Source organism: Callospermophilus lateralis, chromosome 2 (assembly GCF_048772815.1).
Source record: "Callospermophilus lateralis isolate mCalLat2 chromosome 2, mCalLat2.hap1, whole genome shotgun sequence".
Classification (NCBI taxonomy): domain Eukaryota; kingdom Metazoa; phylum Chordata; class Mammalia; order Rodentia; family Sciuridae; genus Callospermophilus; species Callospermophilus lateralis.
In genome coordinates, this window is record NC_135306.1 from 104,673,942 (window position 1) to 104,696,819 (window position 22,878).

Consider the following 22,878-nt stretch of genomic DNA (forward strand, 5'->3'; position numbering starts at 1 on the left):
CTAAGGTCCAGAAACTCTCACCACCTGAAGTGAAGGAGGAGTTGAATACCTGATTTCTAAAGAGTACAAAAGTTGGTCCCCAGTTCTCAGGGTAAACATCAAAGAGTAATAAATTTGGAGACAATGTTGCCTCCTTTGTCATTCTCTACTTGCGGAGGACCCACTCCCGAGAGAGAGTGCTCTCCTAAAGCCTCACTTTGCTTTTACTTTATTTTCACCTCACTTTCACTTATAATAAAGTTCTCTTGAATGGGTTTTTGTGTCTGACATTAAATAAAGGAACATAAGAATCAAGGTTTGGAGTTTCAGCTCCCTGCTTTCCTGTGACTCACCTCGTCCTGATCCTATCACAAAATTCCCACTTGCCCATGCTGTATTCAGAGTTAAACCCATTCTCTTTATCCCACTAAAAAATCTGATTGCCATGGTCCCTATACCTTTTGTGATTGTCCTGACTAAAGTCTTCCTTGCAGTGCTTTAACAAATATCACTCAATATTAGTTTTTACGATACTGAGGATTTAACCCAGACTCAAATATGCTAAAAAGTACTCTACCACTGCAATACACTACCAGTCCTTTTAAATTTTTATTTTATAACAGGGCCTTGCAAAATTGCCAAGCCTAGCCTTGAACTTGTGATCCTCTTGCCTCAGGCTCCTGAGTAGCTGGGATTACAAGTGTATGCCACCATGCCTGACTGAATTATTTTCCTTTAAAACTAACATGTTTTTAAAAAGAACATATCTATGTATTTTTATACACTTAACATTAATATTTTAAAATATTACATAAGATATATATAGAAAACATCTAGCACACAGTAGGCTTTCATAAATTGCATATTACTTTCTGTGCTGGCTAACTTTATAAATCAATTTAACCAGGCTAAGAGATGCCCATATAACTGGTAAAACATTATTTGTAAGTGTGTCTGATGGGGGTGTTTCTGAAAGAGATTAGAACTTGAATCAATAGACTGAGTAAAGAAATCCATCTCACCAACACAGATGGCCCTTGTCCAATCCATCGAGGGCACAAATAGAACAAAAGAGCTGAGAAAGAACAAATTCACTTCTCTTCCTCCTCCTTTTCTGCTCTTCCTTGTTTCCTGTTTCCGTTTTGTTTTGTTTGTGTTTGTCTGTTGTTTGTTTTGTTTCTTATACTGGGGATTGAACTCAAGGGCATTCTACCACTGAGCTTCATCCCCAGCCTTGTTTTCAAATTTTATTTTGAGACAGGTCTTACAAAGCTGTGGAGACTGGACTCAAACCTCAAATCTTCTGTGGCTATATAGCCTGAGTAGCTGGGTGTGTGTTATTGCATTCAGCTTACTCAGTCTCTCCTTGAGCTGGGTCACCCATCTACTCCTGCCCTCAGACATCAGAGTGTTTCACCTTTATATTCTTGGACTTTCATCGGTACCTTGCCTCACACCCCATCCCTGTTCTCAGGCCTTCAAACTGGAGCTGAATCACACCACCAGTGTCCCGTTTTCTAGTTTACAGAGATGGTACGATTTAAGAGCCCAATGATTACATGCATCAATTCCTATAATAAATCTCCTTTTATATACCTATATATCCTATTAGTTGCTTCTCAGAGAACCCTAATACACTCTCCCTCCACCAAAAATGATGAATGTGTTTGGTTCAAAATGATACAGATTTCAGCAATGCGTCCCACGAAAATGAACTGTGTAAGACACAGTTGGAAAGAGAAGGCCTTTGACATGACACACATGACACCAGGAGAAGTGATTTATAATGCAAGACAGATAAGAAGCAAAGACAGAATGGCAGGTATAGGCAGAAATGTCACCAACCCAGACAAAACTGAACAAGTGGAATCAGGGAAACAGACAAACACTCACAGGAAAAGAGAAAACAATAACTATTCTGAGCATCCACTATGTTCCCAACAGTTCCTCTAAAACTTACTTACTCCTCAGAGGTACAGTATCATGATGCTCATTTTACAAGACGAACTCTAAATTTCAGAAAGGTAGAGACATTTGTCTGAGGCCCTGCAGCTGATGATGAATGCAAGAGCCAGTATTCAAACCCAAAGCTGCTGTCTTTTCTGCCAGGCTTCAAAGGAGAATGTAAAGAAAATATAAACACATCAATACAAACACATAGAAGTATAAGCACCCAGACCAAAAACAAGCATAAAAGACAAAAAAAGAAAGAGAAAAACCTGCAGAAGGTATGCATACGAAAAGAAGGTCCCGAGTGTTAATTTATTCGCTTCAGAGGGGCGGGGGCACGAAAGCCAAGATCCAGGAAAAACTTTTTCCCACTAGTGTACTTAGGAGAGTACCCAGGTCCAATCCAGACCGGGAACACAGAGAGGACCAAACCTCCCACCGCCTAGAAAGGCTCCAGCGCGGCCAGGAGGCGGGGCGAAGAGCCTCTTCCGGTTCCGGGCGCAAAGGCCCCACGTGTTCCGACCCGCTGGGTTCCGCGCGGCTCGGATCCGGCGCCGCTGCTACGGCCGGGAGTGGGTGGAGGAGAAGCCGGGGCAGGGGAGGAGCCGCTGGAGCTGCCGGAGCCGTGAGTGCTGGGGGCTGGGCCCAGCCGCGCCGCGCCGCGTAGGGCAGAGCGGGGCTGGACAGGGCCGGGCCGGGAAGAGGGGTGGGACCGAAGACCCCGCCCCCCAGAGCCTGGGGAAATCGCTCTGTCCTGGGGACCAGGTGGCGGCGTTGTCCAGGCGGGGTGGACGCGTTGTATCCTCAGTGTCTCCTTGAGGCCAAAGCCAGGACCTTCGGAGACGTGGATGGCGCTCCAGGTTTCTTTCTCTTTCCAGCCACCGCCCTCTGCCTCCTGGGGCCTTCAGAAATGCATTCGGCCCCTCCTCTTGCTTCCACGCCAACTGCCCTCCCTCCCCACCGGAACCGAGGGAGGAGTGGTCTGGGCCCCTAGATTTTCCGCTGCTTTTTCTTACCCCGCCTCTCAGATTGCTCAAGAATCCTCTTTCCGCAGGGCATCCTGCCCAAGAGAGCCCCATCTCCTTCCACCAACCCCTCCTCCAATACATGCAGATACGCTCGCCCGTGATCTTATCACCTGTGATCATTCTGCGCTTTAGAGCCCATCTGATCTGTGGTTTTTCAGCTGCCGCTGTCACAGACCCTGAGCTTCCCTTCAGGCTAGTGGCTGTCTCCGCTTGTAGGTTCTGTCCTCCTGCCCTTAACAGCCAATTTGGGTATCTCTTCTCAACACCAGTTACCTATTGCAGTAGTAATTTTAAACTTTAATTTGTATGCTGTTTTCTCAGAAAGGGATCATCCCCAATCCCTCTCTACTCAGCTCAGCATTGAATGTACTTATCTCTTAGGCACTTTGATAACCCTGGCTTGGACTTTGTGCTGGCCTCCCCAAAAGGAAGCTCTTAGGCTTAGTCCTGCTTGAACCACCTTGGTCCAGGGTAGCAGTGCCACATCAAGGCTTTTGCTTAGAGGGTAGACTTAGAGCTGCTGGTTTTTCTCCAGAACAGCTACATTCAGAAGCCACATGGAATGCTAGTGGAGTCTCTCTTCTTCCAACTTCTCTTGCAAGCTACTGCATTGGCCTAGATCCAGAAAGCTCCTTTAGAAAGGTGGTGGGATAGGTGTGGGAGGTTTGTTGGTAAGATAAGTGTGAGACAGCAAAGCATTTAGGTTTTGTCACCATTTGTCTTGGTTAGCTTTCTGCTATCACTGTCTACCATAAGTTAGTAAGCAGGATTGGAGGGAGGGTAGGAATGTTTTCTCCTAGGACCAGACACCTAGGATTCATAATGTTTTCTCCCTTTCTCCTCCAGCTATCCCCATTTTGCACTCTGTATATATACTATCTTGCAGTAGACAGTTATTTCAAGGGTAAGGCAAGGTTTACTATGATGTGAGGGATTCTTACACATTACAAACTATACTGAAGAGGTAAGTTGTAGGCTTATAATGGTTTTATCTTCCCAGTTAATTTGACATAGACATAAAACATGAAACACCTCTACACTTCCTGTTTTGGCTGTCTTCTTACCAGCAAACCCTCCTTTAATTTGGCCAACACTGGAAAAGTTGGATCCATTCTGCATGTACCTCCAATTTACTTTTTTTGGAGGGGAGAGGGATTGCCATGGATTGAACTCAGGGGCACTCAACCACTGAGCCACATCCCCAGTTCTATTTTGTATTTTATTTAGAGACAGGGTCTCACTGAGTTACTTAGCACCTCGCTTTTGCTGAGGCTGCCTTTGAACTTGTGATCCTCTTATCTCAGCCTCCTAAGCCACTGGGATTACAGGTGTGCACCACCATGCCTGGCTTCTGATTTATTTCTTTTGCCTCAAATTTATCTTATTAATTTAAAGCATCTGAAAGGCTTCTTAAAAACAGATTACTGAGGCCCACCCACTGAGTTTCTGATAGTAGGTCTGTGCTGGTGTGTGAGATTTGCATTTCTAACAGGGTCTCAAGTAGTATGGCATTGGTGTGGATTCATCACTTTGAGAACCACTACCTTTGACAAAACTTTGTGATATAAATGTTGCTGAGATTTGAGGTCCAGAAGACTTTTTTAGTACTTCTGTGCTGGAAGCTAATAGTAGTCTGGTATTTTGTGGGGAATTTCACCACTTGTATATGGGTTCTTTTTCTTTTTCTTTCAGTACTGGAGATTGAACCCAGGGGGTACCATAGCACCAGGCTACATCCTATCTTTTTGTTTTGAGACAGGATGTAGTTGCCCAGACTGGCCTCAGTGCAGTTGCTGTCGCCTCCAGAGTCACTGGGATTACAGACCGTGCCACTGTACCATGGGCCTGGACTCGTTTGTAAAATGAAGTGTACTTAAAAAAAATGAATACTACATTATCTTTATGCCAAATTTAAGATGAAATATTGATTTTTTTCATAACTTTCATAGTTCTCTTGAAAGGAGATTCCTATATTGATCATATATATATTAACACCCATATTCTAGGTTTTTGCTGTGAGTTTCAGTATTGCTAAAGTCCCTGCCATTTCTTAATTACCCCTAAATTCCTCAAGCTCAGAGCCTGTTCTTTTTTTACATGAAATAGTGTGGGACACACAGCCAACTGAGGCTCAGTAGATGTTTGTGAACTGAATGAACTCTATCCCCTACTCTCTTCCCTTTCACAAAGTTTGCCTCTACTAATATTTTACCACCAAGTAAAGCAGGATAGACTTGACTGATATGCCACCTGAAATTGGAATAAATGCTAATGTCAGATTCCCACAACTCTTCCTGTGAACTTTTTTTACCAAGAAGCCCTGGCACCCGAATTTCTGAATTTTCATTGCTTCTATATCCAGGTTAGTGGAAAATAAATAGAAAAAGCTTACTTAAATTCAGCTTTTTCTGAATTTATTTATTGGGCTCCTTTTCTACAGAATATTGATACAATGGTAGGCACTGGGAATACATCCTTGCTCTTAGAGTCAGGCTCACAGAGTAAAACACAGTAATCTGTGTCCACACTAAAAATAACTTCTGTCTCCTTGGGTCATGACTTAGTTGGCAGGAAAACCTGGTTCTTCCGATTTCTCCAGTTCATCGGGCACTGCTACCATTCTATATGTCTCCTCTATGTATCAGAAAGCCAGAAGGAAGTCACCTGGATGCAGCAGGGGGTGTCCTGGCCAGATGTGGTAATTGCAAAGGCAAAAATAGTAAATAACTTTTGAATTGACTTGTTCTCAGTTATCCATATCAACACCTCAGATCAGACTCTATTTGTGATATGTTATCCTATTATTCCCATTAAATGTTTCCTCTAAAAGTAGTTGATATTGACCATGTTTGTTGCAGGAATTGAATACATCTAGTTTAGCTCTGGCAGCCAAATAAGAGCTGCTGCCCTCATCAGGGTGGGTGTTAGGCTTGATGTCCCTTCTTTTATCTGAGGCTTCATGATTGACCTCAAGCTGGGGATGGTGGTGCACACTTGTAATCCCAGCTACTCCAGAGGCTGAAAAAGGAGGTTCAGAACTTCTTCAACTTAGTGAGACCCTGTCTCAAAGTAAGTCTTTGTTAAAAAAATTGCTGGGAATATAGTTAATTGGTAGAACATTTGACTAGTATGTATACGGCCCTGGGTTAAATCCCTAGTATCACCAAAAAAGAAAAAAGATTGACTGCTTTATTTAGCTTAGTAACTGCTTCTGGGTTAACATCTCTTAAGGTTAAAAAGTCTAGCTTTACCAGGCATGGTGGCACACGACTGTAATCTCAGCCACTTGAGGGGCTGAGGCAAGAGGATCACGAGTTCAAAGCCCACTTCAGCAATTTAGCAAGGCCCTAAAAAAACTTAGTGAGAGCCTGTCTCAAAATATAAAGTAAAAAGCCCTGGGGATATAGATCAGGTTTAAGCATCCCTGGGTTCAATCTGTGTTTGGTTCTAGTACTTCTCAACTATTGAATAAATACATAGATGTGTTATATTATTATATAACTCAATGAATAAGCCACATGTCCTTGTTCCTCTCAAAGCCCCTTCTTATAATCATCAAAAATCTGGACAGTTTCTCAAAGGCCAATCCAGTTCTCTGCCTTTAGGTAGAGAATCATCCGTATCTTCCAAATGAGTTGATGTGACTTGACTAAGATCTTTACAAAGTTGAACAGGAGGTAAAATGCAAGTCCTCTACCTTAGTAGGCAGAACTGACTACTGTCTTTGTTGTAGTCGGGGTGGATAACTGAGAATTGATAAAATTTTTATCAATTTTATCTTGAGTCAGGGTCTTTCTAAGTTGCCCAGACTGGTCTGGAACTTGAGATCCTCCTGCCTCCGCCTTCCAGGTACCTGGAATTATAGAATAGCATGCACTATGTACCTGGCAAAAACTGTCTTAATATTGCTTCATAGGCCTGAGTATACAACCATAGAGAAACATTTTAATAGAAATACACTGAATTGTTAAAATTTTTATCTTACATTTTCTTGTTTACCTTTACCCTCAATGACATTTTATACCTACCTTAAAACTTTACTGCTGACCACAGATCTCCAGGATTTCGGGTTAGAAGACATTTGTATCTTCCCACACTCTCCTTCCTGTACCACCCTCTTTTTTGTCCTGTCCTGTCTTCCCCTTCTCTACACCTTATTCTGTTTCTTAAAACCTATTGTAATAAGCTTTGAGCCATTCATTCCCTTGCTACTCAAATATTACTTTTATGAAGGAAAAAAATTCAGTGACAAATAAATGTGTGTATATATATATATATATTTATATTGATTTATTATTTTGGAATGGAGAATTGAACCCAGTACACTTAGCACTGAGCTGTATCCCCAGCCCTTTTGATTTTTTATTTTGAGATAGGGTCTCCAAGTTGCTGAAGCTCACCTCAAACTTGTGATTTTCTTGCCTCAGCCTCCTGAGTTGCTGGGATTACAGGCATGCACCACCACACCTGACTGGCAAAAATATTTTAATGCAATATAGGGTTTTGTGGGGCTGGGGGTGTAACTCAATGGTAGAGTGCTTACTAGCAATACAAGATCCTCAGTTCAAACTTTAGCACCACAATAATATTAGTAATTTTTCCACGTGGTCTGATGGTTCAGCATGATACATTAGAAGGCCCAAAGTCAGGTAATCTGTTTCTTTTCATTCCTTTTGCCTTCCCAGTCAAGTTTTCATAGGACTTCTTGGGTATATTCATTGAATTTGCCTCAGATTGCTTCCTACCACTTATAGGAAGGAGAGGAGACTTTGATGTTGGTAAATAGAAGTAGAAGAATTGCTGACACTGTTTTTCAGGAGGGGTACCTATTTTTAAGGTTCCATCACATCTGTTCAAAGGCTTTGATTTAATCTTAGATTATAGGACCTTCAAAGCAAGGACTGGTTTGTTTTTTCTTTGGTTTAATACTTTATTTATGCTATGACAGTAAATCAAGATTTTCCCTGTGCATTCTAATTTTTTTAGTAATCAAGAAATAAAGGATTATTCACTTGTTTATTATTTAAATTTTACCTTCTTATGAAAAGGATTTAAAAGAGCTTGAGGGAAAAAGAATAAAATATATGGAGCACCTACCCTATGCCAGATTCTATGCTAAAGAATTTCTGTGGGTTACTTCATTTACTCTTTAAAATAACTGTGCCAAGTGTCACATGGCTAATAAAGCAAGGGTAGGAATTCAAACCTAGGACTCCAAAGTCCTTAACCATTACATGCAAAATCTGGATATAGGATAATTAAAATAAGAATAAAAGAATTTTTCCAATAGAGGGATCATATTTTATTCTGTTAATTTTATAGAACAGTGACATTAGAGGAGAGCAGTTAACAGTTTTTGTTAGTGTTTTTCTATTCTGAAGCAGTGAGGGGAGCTGTTGAAAAGTCTTAGCAAGCAATAATATTCAGATTTCCAGATTATGGGCCTACATTAGGGTTATCAGTATCTATTAAATATAATAATTCAAATCTAACCATCTCTTTTCTTCTGAAGAGTAATTATTTGCCAATAAATATGCAGGGTACCATCTTTCCCATAGGTAGGAAAAATCTTTTGTCATTTAGTGTCAGAAAAATCACTCCCTGCTAGTAGTATTGTATAGTAGAGAATTGAACATTCTTTCTTTGCCTGTGGTTTTCTGTGCCCATTTAGAGAATTGACTTAGAATATTCACTGGCATATGGCACCTTCAGATAAGGAGAGGGGCTGAGTGGAGAATAGAGAAAAAGTCTTGTCTTCCCCCAGGGTCTTCCCCAAATGTGTCTGGTGCATTCCAGGAACACACTAAAGAGACCAGGTCATGGGGCCTGCCCAGGATTTTAATGTGTCTGCAGATGTTGTTTTTAAAATCTTTGGGGACCAGATCTTTTACTTTTCCTGACCTGGCATCACACTTTTTCTGTAATATTCTGACGTCCAGTTTTTAGTGGAACCATTCCAAGGACAGACACTGAAGAAAGGCAGTAGAGTAAGAAGAGTAACAAATCTCAAGGCCAGGCTTTTATGCCTTGTACTTAAGAAATAAATGATCGTTCACTTGTTTATCATTTAAATTTTGCAGTAAGAAGAGTAACAAATCTCAAGGTCAGGCTTTTATGCCTTGTACTTAAGAAATAAATGATCGTTCACTTGTTTATCATTTAAATTTTGCATTCTTATCAAAAGGATTTAAAAGAGCTTGAAGGAAAAAGAATAAAATATATTGAGCACCTACCCTATGCCAGATTCTATGCTGAAGAATTTCTGTGGGTTACTTGATGAATTGTAGAATAAAAACACAGCTTCTGTGTTCTGACTCAGTTGTTACTACTTGACATTTTCACAGCATATTGTAGTTCATAAAGCTCTCACAGATCTCAAATAATTCGCTGAGTCAAGAGAGTGGTTATCTACAGAAGAGTCTCTTGTGTATATTGTTAGCTTGCAAAACCCTTAGAGTAGCCTCAGTAATTTGGGGATCTGGCTGGAAGGTACCTTCTTGGGTACCTATCCTGGTGCTCTGCACACCACCACGCCTCCTGTTCTTTCCCATCTCTTGTCCTACCCCAGGATTCCTCACACCTTTCATTCCCACTGTTGCTGATCTGTTTTCCTTCATCTTTTTAGGCAACAAAAGTGAAAGCAAAGCAAGCAACAGAAACCTCAACTTGTGATTTCCAAAGGAAATTTTAAAACCTCTGCAGGTTTTATGTTGTTTTTGTTTTTGTTTTTGTTGTTGTTGTTTTCCTAGAGAGCAAAGCTGTTTGAGGAGGAACCTTTCTATCAGAACATACATTGTAGCATCCTTAGTATGGAATTTCTTGTACTTAGTACTGCATAAGAGCAATGACTGCCTTTTTTATCATAATGGAGACTTTAATCTTAATGGAGATCCTTTTGTTAAGCCAGAAGACCCTATATATCAATTCTGTCTTCTCTCCCCATTGTGCAGAGATGGGAATGGGGTGGGGTGGGGTGGGGGTAGGGAGAGGTGTTGGAAAGCTTTGTCTGGATAAGTAATCAGTATGTAGTTGCATTACTTAATGTCTAATTTTATACTTATTAAAGTTGATTCAAATCCTCAAAGGAAAATGATTTTTTTCACATGTCCAGTTTGTGTAACTTATATTTGAACTATTCTCAGGGTGATCTGAAAATTTTTTATGATGAAATGGTTCCATCACTTGGGGAACCACTAAGAATGTTATCTTGTATTCACAGTGCAAAACAATAAATCTCTCCTTATGTTAATTTGTCCAGAACAGTTTGCTGGACAAATCAACAAATAAGGATTTATATGATACGGTACCTGTCCTTCCAGAGACAAACTTAGAAAAAATAAGTGTTCTCTGCATTCATCAGGTACAAAGTAAGTACCACTTCTGAGTATCAGCAGAGCACAGCATATCCCTGTCCTCAGAGCTTACAGTCCAGTGAATCCAACAGTAATAGCTAGAGGAACAATTTCTCCCAACAGATGATGTGCTGTGGGGGGCGGGCACATATTCCTATGGCTGCATAATCTAAAGGACCAGGGAAGACATTCTGGGAACTGTGAGATCTGAAGGATCAATAAAGTTAAGCTAGAGAAGGAAACAAAAAGAGTATTTCAGACAATAAGCAACATCAGAAAAGCCCAGTGAGGAACTAGAAAAGGGGGACATAGAACCATAATTTGAGCAGTGACATTCAATGGGAGAGGCAGTCATGGGAGAAAAGAGGTAGTCAGAGACCAGGTCATGAAGAGGCTCTGAGTATCAAATTTTTAAAGAGTTTAAAATGTCATCTTAAAGACAACATGGGTCCACTGGCAGATTTTGTGTGTGAGAAAGTTCACTCAGATCTTTGCATAATATTGCAAGTACAGGTAGTGTACCCATTATTAAAACTCCTGTGCCTACCTGTCCATGTCTCCTCCTTTCTCCATCTCAAAAACTAAAGAATAAATGTATAGATTCCAGAAATAGAAGTAAAATCTAGAGGAGTAAAAGCTGACTCTATCGTGGCCCAAGTATATTTCAAACCAAGATAAGGTTTCTAGGGTTGGGGGTTCCATACTTGTGCTACAACAAAGATATGACTTGAGGTAATAGTGGGGCATGTGGAGATTATGAATTGAGCAGCCTGCCAACCTGGGACCTCAAAGAGTCACCCCTTCACTGAAAATCGGCCTACTATACAGAGAAAGTACAAGGGATGGGCTTTTCATAGCCTTGGGTGGGACAAAATTCACTTAAGGGCAGGGAGTACCAAAACATATCCTAAAAATGTGATTCAAAAACACTATGAGAAGTTAACATGGAAACATCCAAAATCATTGAAATGTTAGCATTTGGGTAAAAGCAAATGAAGTTCCATTAAAAAGGCTTGCTTTTACAACTTAAGGCCCAGGACTCCCAAAGAAATAGTCTCACAAAAGATAGGCATAAAATTTAAAAACTATAAACCACCATGATGTAGAGAGATAGCCTAATTAGTTCAAGAAGATCTAGGAATTATGGAACTATCTAAAATAGGCTGGAAATATGTTGTAAATGATGGAGGATAATAAAAAAGTGAAAGCATAAATGAAAAGGTTTGATGAAGAATAAAAATGAATAATATGGTCATTGGCCATAAACTAATTTGAAGTTCAACAGCAGGTGAGACAGCTATAAAAGCTCACTGGATAACTAAAAGGTCACTCAGGAGGTTGTTGTACAACACAGAAAGATTGAGAAACAATGGATACCTCAGACTGCTTGTGGACTCTTGGCTGGAGGAGGACAGGACCAAGAACACCAGTCCTGAAATTTGTTCTAAATCATCCATTCAGAATATAAGTGCTTGTTATATGCCAGGGCTGATTCGGGGGTGAGGATATGATAATGTTTTTAAAAGGTCCTGGTAATGCATTCTTGTATATTGTAGTGGCTCCACCAGAGAAATGGCAATGGAGATGAAGACATAGATGAATATGTAAGACATTTTTTTAGAAGTTAGAATTAATAGTACTAGTAAGAAAAAGAAAGGAAAGGAAAAAATGTAGACGTACATGAAAGAAAATTATTTTTTTCTATTAAAGAAGTGGGGGAAGAAAACCTCAGGGTAAAGGTTTCTTGTTTTAAATACATTCATTGTGTATTTTTATTGATATTAGTGACTTGAAGGAGTTTCACAAGAAAAATGAACAATGTCTATGTAATATGACATACCCTGTGGTAAAAATGTGCCCAGGTTACTCTGGAAGTACTTAGGTAATGTCTAACCAAGGGTAGGGAAAGTGGGATCAAAGAAAATAGCTCAAGAAGATACAAAGTCTGAGTTACATCTTGAAATGTAAATGAAATTTAACCAAAGGTACAGTCAGAAGGAGGAGCATGTCCAAAAGCTAGAGTGGGACACTGTGTACTTTGCATGCACTCTGGGTACATATGCACATACATGTAAGGATTGGCAAAGAGAGCAGATGGAACAAGATGAAAGTCAACCTGATACATAATACATAGAAGTTTGTTCACTTCCAAGACAGGAAAGAAGGATCTTACGTAGTGACCAGATTTACCATGAAAATTTATTTTGGTGATACAATGAATGGTAACTTAAAGGTCACAACTCTAGAAACAGGTGGCTCATATATGGAGACAGTTGCAGTAATCCAAATGAGAATTGATGAGAACCTAAACTAAATCATAGGAATGAAGAGAGAACCTGTTAAGAATAGCAACACACCTTGCAGTATTGAGGGAATGGAGAGCACTCCATGCAGAAGGAACAGCCTTCAAAAGACAGGGAGGCCTGAGAAGACAGGCTGTTGGTGGAGATCAGCAGTGCATCCATTAACAGCTGAGCGGTACAGAAAATAGGGTAGGAGATGCAGCTTGAAAAATAAATTGGGGCCTAGCACAGTAGTGCATGCCTGTAACCCCAGGACTTGGAAGACTGAGGCAGGAGAATTGCAAGTCCAAGCCCACTCTCAGCAACTTAGCAAGAGCCTGTCTCCAAATGAAAAACAAAAAGGACTAGGATGTAGCTCAGTGGTAGAGTGCCCCTACGTTCAATCCCCAGTATGGCAAAAAGAAAACATAGATTGGAACTGAATGTGAAATGCTTTGCTTGCCATTACCAGGATTTGGAATTGGTTTTACTAACATTAAAATGATACTGGTTTTAGTTGGGCACAATGGCACACGCCTGTAGTCTTAACTTGCTCAGGAGGCTGAGACAGGAGAATCTAGAGTTCAAAGCCAACCTGGGCAACTTAGCAAGGCCCTAAACAACTCATCTAGACCCTGTCTCTAAATAAAATACAAAATAGGGCTGGGGATGTGGCTCAGTGGTTGAGTGGTCCTGAGTTCAATCTCCAGAACCAAAAAAAAAAAAAAAAAAAGAAGGTACTGTTTTTAAATACTGAGATATGTACTTGGAACTATAATTTAGAAAAATAGTAGTTAACCCTGCAGTGCCATCACTCTTCTAAACACTTAAAACAGTAATAGATTTAATCCTCATAGGAACACTATTATATTGCTGTCATTATTATCTCCATTCTATATATAAGGAAATCAAAATCAATGTAAGAATAAATCTACCCATAGTCTCTCTGCAGTCTCATATCTCGTAAACATTAAGAGCCTTGATTCAAACCTAAGCAGTCTGACTTAGGATTCTCACACTTAATCTTACACACCTTCCTCACTGTTTGCAGCCAGAGTTCGCATTAGAACAGCAAGTAGTATTTCTAAAGATACAGTTGTCTAGACTACCCAAATCACAATGTCCAAAAGAATGATGCATGCAGAGAGTTCTGTTGTACTTTATTCCCAGTTGACTACTACAAGGATCCCAGTTAGGAAGCTATAGTAGGAGTCCAGGTGAGAAATGATGAGGGGCTCCAACTAAAGCAGCCAGCAGGAAGGAAGAGGAGGAAGAATTTAAAGAGGTAGAATGGGCTTAATGAACTGTAAGCAATGGGGAATAATTCAAAGTTAAATCCAAGAATTATAGAATTGAGTGTCCCCTTAACAAGTGATGATATCAACCAAGTCAAAAAGAAGGTTGTTTTTTAGAGTAAGTAATAAATTTGGTGTTGAACACCTGAGTTTGGAAGTCTGTGGGTTATCCAATTAGACATACTGTCTTTTAGAGTGCCTGTGTGCCAACCACTATTACTTTCCTCAGTATTGTCCATATAATCTCTTCCTTGGATCTCTGAGGATTCCCATGTTACAGAAATTAATATTGTGTATAAGCCCAGAATGCACCTCCATAAAGCCTTCACCATCTCTGTCAGTCCTATTGACATGTCTTTTTCTCACAATACACATGCTAACACATGTAAATATCTGTGTGCATATAAAATGCTATGAATATACTGTGATCAGTACCAAATTTGTTTGGGGTTTGGGTTTGTGTGTATGTGTGTGTGGTACTGAAGATTAAACCCCAAGTGTTCTACCAGTGAGCTACATCTTCAGCTCTTTTATTTTTTATTTTGAGACAGGATCTTGCTAAGGCTGGCCTTGAACTTGCAATCCTCCTGCCTCATCCTTCTGAGTTGCTGGGATTTTAGGCATGCACTACCACACCCAGAAGTACCACTTGATTAACAGGTTATGAAATCCCTTTCTCTAGCCATTTTAGTACTACAGGGAGTTAGTACTACATGGCTATAGTCTGTGCAAGAGATGATGAGGGCCATATTTAAAGCAACCGCAGGAAGGAAGTGGAGGAAACAGATTTAGAAATTAAGAGGTAGAATTGGTAGTAGTCATGACAGAAATGTAATGTTTCCCTATAGAGAAGGAACCTCACCTAGGAAATAGGGTGGAGGGCCATGCCTTCAGTCATGGATTTTTCTATCCCAACTAGATCTCAATGCAACATATGATGGTGGAGGTGGAGGTTGGAGAAAGGGGGATTTATTATTTGAAGAAGTATTACAATTAAAAAAGGATTACAATTAAAGTTAGAACTGTTATCCTAGTGCATAATCTCAGTTAAGCTGTTCTTTACGTCTCTACTCCAGGTCCCTTGGGAGAAACTTGAAGTGTCCAGGCTGAGACAGGGATTTTTCCTGTGAGCTCTAAATGGTGTGAGATCATCCCAGAGCCAGAAATGGCTACAGTCTTGGAACTAGAGGACCAGGATCTCTGGGAAGAAGAGGGAATTCTGATGGTCAAACTGGAGGATGATTCCATCTGCAGGCCAGAGTCTGTCTTACAGAGGGATGACCCTGTGCTGGAAACCTCTCACCAGAACTTCCGATGTTTTCGCTACCAAGAAGCTGCAAGCCCTCGAGAAGCTCTCATCAGACTCCGAGAACTTTGTCATCAGTGGCTGAGGCCAGAAAGGAGAACAAAGGAGCAGATCCTAGAGCTGCTTGTGCTAGAGCAATTCCTCACCGTCCTGCCTGGGGAACTACAGAGCTGGGTGCGGGGCCAGCGGCCAGAAAGTGGCGAGGAGGCAGTGACGCTGGTGGAGGGTTTGCAGAAACAACCCAGGAGACCAAGGCGGTGGGTGAGGAGGGGGAGTCCTGATCTGTGTGATGTGGAGGGGGACTGTCTACTGGAAGGCTGGATTTGCGGGGAGGGCTCACAGGGCCCCCATAAGTTATCCTTTAAATTTAATCAGTTCTGCTTTTGGGTTGCTCCTGGATCCATGAGCCCCATGGGGCAAGGGTATGTGTGTGTGTGAGTGTGACCTTCTGAGTTTGAAACATCTGCCTAGGGATTATCTGAGGAGTCATAGTTTTGGTTTTCTTTTTTTGGATGTTAATCGTGGGGTTCCTGGGAAGGAGGATTTTTTTTTTTTTTTTAACTTCCTCAAAGGTTCTTGACCCTCAGTCTCAGACCCCATTTCCAGATGGTAATATGGGGAGGCAGACAGCAAGGACAGCTGCATTTGGGATAGGTGAAGGTAGGCAGGATGGGAACATCAGAGCCCTGGGTATTGGGAGCAAGGGTTGAAGGAAGTGAGAAAATGGTGTAGTACTTGAGTGTCCCCCACCTTGTCCTGGTGAGGTAACCTTCAGCTCTTCTCACATCCTAGTGGAATTGGAGTTTTGCCTCTTCGTCTGGGCCCCTCTGAGAGTTTTTCTCCAGGCAGCTTTTAATAGCCCTGGTGACAACCAGGAATTTCCCCTTGACTCCATGGTGACTGGAGGTTGGAATTATTCCCAGGTGACTGTCCATGTTCATGGCCAGGAAGTCCTGTCAGAGGAGACAGTGCACTTAGGGGCAGACCCTGAGTCATCTTGTGAGCTGCAGGATGCGGCACAGACCTCAAGCCCTGAGCAATTCCATGAGGAAGCCACCCGGAACCCAGATCTGGGGATGCCAGAAGAGCGGAGCCTGCGCCATGAAGAGGAGTTCCAACCCCTGCAGGAGAGCGGTGGGAAACTTGGCAGGAAGGGAGGATTGTGCAGAATGCAGGGAGGGGGAATTTCTTCTGCATCAAGGAGGCTGGGTAGATTGTAATGGAAAGAAACCACAAAATCCTGGATGTTGAGAGGAGATGAAACCAGCTAAAATTCCCCCAAAATGGGGCCAGGTTTAAATAGCAATATTCTTGTTTGCCCTCTTGGCATTCTGGTTTTTGTTGTTGTTTTTGTTTTTGTTTTTGTTTTTGTTTTGCAATAGTGGGAATTGAACCCAAGGGTGCTTTACCACTGAGCTACATTCCCAGCCCTTTTTAATTTTTATTGTGAGACAGGGTCTCATTAAATTAAACTCACTAAGTTTCTTAGAGCCTCACTAATTTGCTAAGGCTGAGCTCAAACTTGCAAATCTCCTGCCTCAGCCTCCTGAGTCCCTGGTATTGTAGGCCTGTGTCACCACACCCCCTTAATTGTTTTAAAGGTAGTGTTGGAATGCCTTTTCTCCTCTCAGGCCAGTTTCTTGATAACTAGGAAGTTAAAGCTACCTGACAACCAAAGATGATGGGATATGTGCAGCTCTTTGCCAGTTTGGGGGGTACCCTACATGTTGCTTATCTCTGCCTTGTTTTCCTCATAGAGGTTCCAGTGTACCAGGACTCAGACCTTCCTGCAGAGAGGAATTCTGGAGACCCAGAGATGGTTGCCCTTCTTACTGCTCTGTCACAGGTGTGCCCTACTTCCTCTGCACGACAGAGAACTTGTTTCAATACCTGTTGGATGTTAGTCATATACTAGACCAATCAGGTAGGATGCAAACTTACACTCTCCCTTGGCAGTTTAAGTTCTCAATTCTGCAGGTATATGGAAGGAGGAAGAAAATAGATTCTAATAGTCTCCATTGTATCTGCAGGCTGCTTTATTTGCCATTGACTAGAAGGGTTTTTTAAAAAGGGGGTGCTATTTTGGGATTATCTTGTGACACTCCTACATAGTATTGTTTGTTTTCCTGTTTAGTTTTGAAGTTGTTAAATTAAAGGGTTTTAGTTTTTGTTTTTAGGAGTAACTTTGCTAGTCTTCTGTAAGAATGTCTCTACTACTGTGCTTCTCATGTTAGGAGCCTGAAACCATGTGACTAAAGAAAAAAAGAGTAGAATTCATCCATGGTTTTGGATTGTAATCTAGCTGAGGAAAAATGTCTTCTTTATGCTGCAGACTGTGAACCTGATAAGAGATTAGATAGGGTAGGTTAAGGAAGGCTTCCTAGAGAAGGTAAATTTTTATAGAAATGAAGGTAGCATTTAAACATCAAATAGGGAATTAAATGATGACTTTTAAGAGCTTGGGTTTTAAACAATATCCTTCAGCAGAAGAAAATAAGCCAGTCCTGAAGGAATGCAGTGGGATTTGAGGGGCAGGAGTAGGGTCAGTGGTTCCCAAAACTAAAAAGTTGGGAAATGGCACCAATAGGGGACACAGCTTCCTGAGAAGAAGCCTTATGACCCATTAGAATTTCTTTCATCTCCTAGATGAATCCTGCCTATGCATACAATTTTCATCCCAGAACAAAATACTGTAGTATCCTTATCCTCATTTTATGGAAAGAGGTATGTGAGAATTCTGATTGGATTCTCATGTTGTTTCAGGGCCTGGTAACCTTCAAGGATGTGGCTATATGCTTCTCCCAGGACCAATGGAGTGATCTGGATCCAACACAGAAAGAATTCTATGGAGAATATGTCCTGGAAGAAGACTGTGGAATTGTGGTCTCTCTGTGTAAGGAATTTCATGTTTTTCTGGAGCATTCTAAGTACAGAGATCTTTTTCCTGTTGGAAATTTGGGGGATCCTAGGCCTTAGATTATATGCAATGAACTTCTTATGCTTACCCCACCAATGAAATAAATGGATTACTTAGTGGAAGAAGATGATATTCTTCCAAGTTAAAGGGAAAAGAGAAAATGTTTTTAAAAAAAAATGGCTGGAAACCTCTAACAATAAAATAAAGCTATAGTGTTATAGCTTTAGTATAGAAATATTTGTGGTAAGCATATGAGTTTAGAAACAAGCAAAAGAGATGGAGATGATGTGCTTTCCTTAATATGGGAAAAGGGTATAAATTTTACATCAGTGTAATTATTGAGTTGCAGGCAGAAGGCCCAAGAAAGGCAAGAGATAGGCGATTCTTGGTTAGAGGTACTCCAAAAAGACCAAAGATTTGACCAACTGAGCTGTGTATTCACTATACAACCTACCAACCAGAAAAGATCTGCTCTTAACACAAGGAAGTGTTGAACCAGTCGTGATGTCCTGTTCTCCCTTTCTTGAGCAGCATTTCCAATCCCCAGACTAGATGATATCTCCCAGGTTAGAGAAGAAGAGCCTCAGGTCCCAGATATCCATGAGCCTCAAGAACCTGAAGAGCCAGAAATCCTGAGTTTTACCTACACAGGTGAGGAATGACAGAAGGGGTCTTACCACCCTGAGTGGGCAGTTCCTCTAGTCAGTGCTTCTCTCTCCTCTAGGGCCCTGTCATTGGTTCTTTTGACATGTCAGCCATTACTGCCATCTCCCTCTGAAAGCCAGACTCTTCTGTCATTTTCCTCTTCTTCGCCCCTCTCATCATTTGTTTGAGGGATAGATGTTACAAAATGGTGAAAGAAAAATAAAACAACTAAACTCCTAGAGTTGCAGCTATACCATTTACTGTACAATTCACTTAAACCCTTAATTCCAATCTCCACACTTATAAAATGAGGATAATAGTACTTGGCTATGCTAAGGCTTCTTGATGTTATAACATATAAGAAAGTGCCTGGCCATGACAGGCATTCACTGGATTGATTATTTCCTTCTTTCCCGATCTCTACACATATGAAACATGTTTCTCTCAATATGGTCTTGCCCTCCCAAAGCCCTTTTTAAAAATATCCCTCGTTGTGTAGAAAGCATTGTTAGAGTTATAATGTCTCCTTTTTCTTCTCATCTCTTCTACAGGAGATAGGAGTGAAGATGAGGAAGAGGGTATTGAGCAAGAAGATCGGAGTTTAGAGGATATGCACAGGTCTGTTTTGGGAGATCCAGAAATTCATCAGACACCAGATTGGGAAATAGTCTTTGAAGATTATCCAAGTAGACTTAATGAAAGAAGATTTGGTACAAATATTTCTCAAGCTAATAGTTTGGTGAATCCTCGGGAAACCGTTCCTGTCCACTCCCTGTTAGGGAGGCACCATCGCTGTTCTGTATGTGGGAAAAACTTCACATGTAACTCCCACCTTATTAGGCACCTGAGAACTCACACAGGAGAGAAACCATATAAATGTATGGAATGTGGAAAAAGTTACACACGGAGCTCACATCTTGCCAGGCACCAAAAGGTTCACAAGATGAACACTTCTTACAAATATCCCCTAAACCGAAAAAATGTAGACGGGACTGCATCTCTGATCCAGGCTGAGAGAACTCCACCAGTAGAGAAACCCTACAGATGTGATGACTGTGGAAAGCATTTCCGCTGGACTTCAGACCTTGTCAGGCATCAGAGGACACATACAGGAGAAAAGCCATTCTTCTGTACTATTTGTGGCAAAAGCTTTAGCCAGAAATCTGTGCTAACAACACACCAAAGAATCCACCTAGGGGGCAAACCCTACTTGTGTGGGGAGTGTGGAGAGGACTTCGGTGACCACAGGCGGTATCTAGCGCACCGGAAGACACATGCAGCTGAGGAGCTCTACCACTGCAGTGAGTGTGGGCGCTGCTTCAACCATAGTGCAGCATTTGCCAAGCACCTGAGGGGACATGCCTCAGTGAGGCCCTGTCGGTGCAACGAATGTGGGAAAAGCTTCAGTCGGAGGGACCACCTCGTCAGGCATCAGCGAACACACACAGGAGAGAAACCGTTTACCTGTCCTACCTGTGGGAAAAGCTTCAGCAGAGGATATCACTTAATCAGACATCAGAGGACCCACTCAGAAAAGACCTCCTAGCTTGGTGCCCGTGTGAGATCTGTACTTAGTCCTCACCCAGGATGAGATGGGAGAAGCTCTCTGGTCAGCCTGGGGGGACCTTTTCTAAACTCTTCCTAACCCACCCAGACCATAAATAGCCTCTTCCCACCACCAAATAAAAGTTCCAGGAAGAACCACTTAATCTTCTGTATCTTGAGGAGATATTTTATCCAAAGTACAGCCTGAATTGAGGCTTTTCCACTGGAAGGCTCCTGCCTCTATCTCAAGGGTATGAAATAGGAGAGTTAGAAGATTTAAGAGGTTATTACATTTTCTGGAAAACAGACTGTTACATATCCTCAAGACTACTTACCAGCCTCAAGTTTAAAATAGCCAAGGACAACCCCTTCAGTTTGGTAAGGGACCAGCCTAAAGGGTACTGTCCTTACTGGGCTCAAATCTTAAAGCACACAGCACTGAACTCAAGACCAATTTTTGTCCTGTTAGTTTTGCCACACACGGGATAACTACAGATCCTTCACTGTCTGACTCACTTCTTCACCATGTACCTTCTTTGATGCTGGGGAGAAATGGGAGAAGTGTTAGAAGGCAGAAACCTCAAGGCTGCTTCATTTGGATCTTGGCAAGCTGCTCCTTTCCCCATTGTCAAAATGATACTGGTGCCAGAAATTAGAAAGGAAGGTCTTGTCAAAAGTCTCTTCCTTGTCTTTTTTGTTGTTATTGTTATTTGTTTTGTTTTTGTTCCCTGTCTAAATGCTCATGCCTCTGGCCTTCCTACTCTTCAACCAGTCTAATCTCTTGGTTGTATGCCTGGCACTTCTGCAAGTGAGATGTAGCACTGTAGTGCTGAGGGATTCAGAAAAGCATAATTAAATCTTAATGAAATCATTTACGTTCCCATATATGTAGAGGCTCACCCTTTCCCTCTCTACTTTGCTTGGGTTGTGAGGGGATTTGAACAGTATCCATTTACAAAGGCATTTATAACAATTATAGAACCATGATTGACTGGGTCACTTCATTTACATGAAGAAAATTAGAGAGGATCTAAGATTAAACTATGGAAAAATAGGGAAAAAAATGTTGCTGCAGGCCAAGACCATCAGTAATATTTTCCTAACAACACAGTCCCAATCATCCCTGCCTCAGTTCCTAATGTCAGGGGAAATTATGAAACCCAGCACCCAGGACCCTGAGGAGTTAACTAGGAGTAAATGGCTTTCATGTTTCTGTGTTTGCTTTTCCTTATGTGATTTTATTTTCATGTAATTAAGAACTAAATAGTAATATCTCCTGGTGGTCCAAGGGTCTCTATCTATTCAAAGCTCCATGGAGATGAGCCGAATAATTATGAACCTCACCTGCTCGGATCCTGGGAGTGTCAAAGACTGGAGAGACATCCTCCATAAATGGTGCGCAGGGTATGAGATTAAAGCATGGAGGGGAGAGAGTCTTCTGTGCCTGATTTCTTCTGCTTCTATCACAATCCATTGTATGCTGGTATAGACCAGAGGAATACAGTGGGTTGAGTGGACCCGCCCTTAACAGCCCAACAAAGAAATTTTTTAGCCATTAATAATATTGGACTGGTTTGGTTTTAATACCAGTTTTACAATTGTCCTAGAAATATGCACAAATGAAATAAAATAACACTGGCAGTCAAATTTCCTGGTTTCTGGCACCTTCTCTTTTGCCTACTCTCTTTCCAGAACTTTGGGGTCCTGAGGCTTCTGGAGGTCATTCCTACTTATAAATAGATCTGGAAGTACAACATAGTTTTCCATGTTGATAGTGAAGGCTTTGAATAGTTAGCAGAGCTACAGGTGGAACATAAACAAAAGATTAAGATGGAGCATAAACAGGATAAGATTAGAGTCTGAAGTTTGCAGAAGAGAATCTAATATGCAGGCATTTCTCATCCACCCATCTAAGGTCTGAGCACAGTTTGTCTTGGGAGAAATGTCAGCCTCAGAAGGTAATTTCTCCTACCACTTATGGAAGTTGATGAGATATTGAAGGTGACAGAAAAAAATTTGACTTTTCTTCTGTTTTATCTGTGCAATTAAGTAAATGAAAGTCAAGAGACTTTACAAGAGTATGCATAAGGAAAAATTTGAGAAATTGGTCCAATTTGTTGGAACATGAATACTTCTATTACTGAACCTCTGATCCCTTTTGTAAATTACTGTATTTTCTGTGGTTCCTGGAAGAGTGTGCTATGTCCCAAATTGGAACACAAAACACCAGTTTGCAGCAGCAGGGGCAGTGAAGGAACCTAGAAGGAAGGAAAAGGGAGGTGAGGCCAGAACCCCCTAGAACTTGGTTAATGGTGGAATCCTAATATCTTCGAATACCACACCCAATAAACATTTTTAAGGCAGTAGTTATATTATTTGGAGGAAGCTATAAAGTATCCCAATAAATTAGTCAACAGAATATCTGGGTCAATTGGAATGGAGGAAATGATGTACTAATAAAGGTACAAAATTAAGAGTTCTAAGGAAATCGTACATTATAAAGTAATTTTAAGAGTAACCAAAAATCATTCAACCTCATCCACAGAGTACAAAGAGAAATGTTAAGAGATGAAAATAAA

At 41.2% G+C, this 22,878-nt stretch overlaps 1 protein-coding gene across 4 annotated transcripts; it reads left to right on the forward strand.

Moving 5' to 3' along the window:
• Window positions 1–2,449: 2,449 nt before the first annotated feature.
• On the forward strand, window positions 2,450–21,931 carry Znf202 (zinc finger protein 202). Of its 4 annotated transcripts, XM_076843668.1 has the most exons (7): window positions 2,450–2,554; window positions 14,963–15,453; window positions 16,116–16,326; window positions 16,950–17,038; window positions 17,956–18,085; window positions 18,641–18,760; window positions 19,306–21,931. In XM_076843668.1, the coding sequence occupies exons 2-7, from the start codon at window positions 15,052–15,054 to the stop codon at window positions 20,298–20,300; spliced, it is 1,947 nt and encodes a 648-aa protein (XP_076699783.1). In that variant the 5' UTR covers window positions 2,450–2,554; window positions 14,963–15,051; the 3' UTR covers window positions 20,301–21,931. The 4 variants fall into 4 exon arrangements, with proteins under 4 accessions (XP_076699783.1, XP_076699786.1, XP_076699785.1 ...); XM_076843671.1 differs by lacking the exon at window positions 18,641–18,760 and having other exon boundaries at window positions 19,306–19,384; XM_076843670.1 differs by lacking the exon at window positions 19,306–21,931 and having other exon boundaries at window positions 18,657–18,712.
• The last annotated feature ends 947 nt before the right edge of the window (window positions 21,932–22,878 follow it).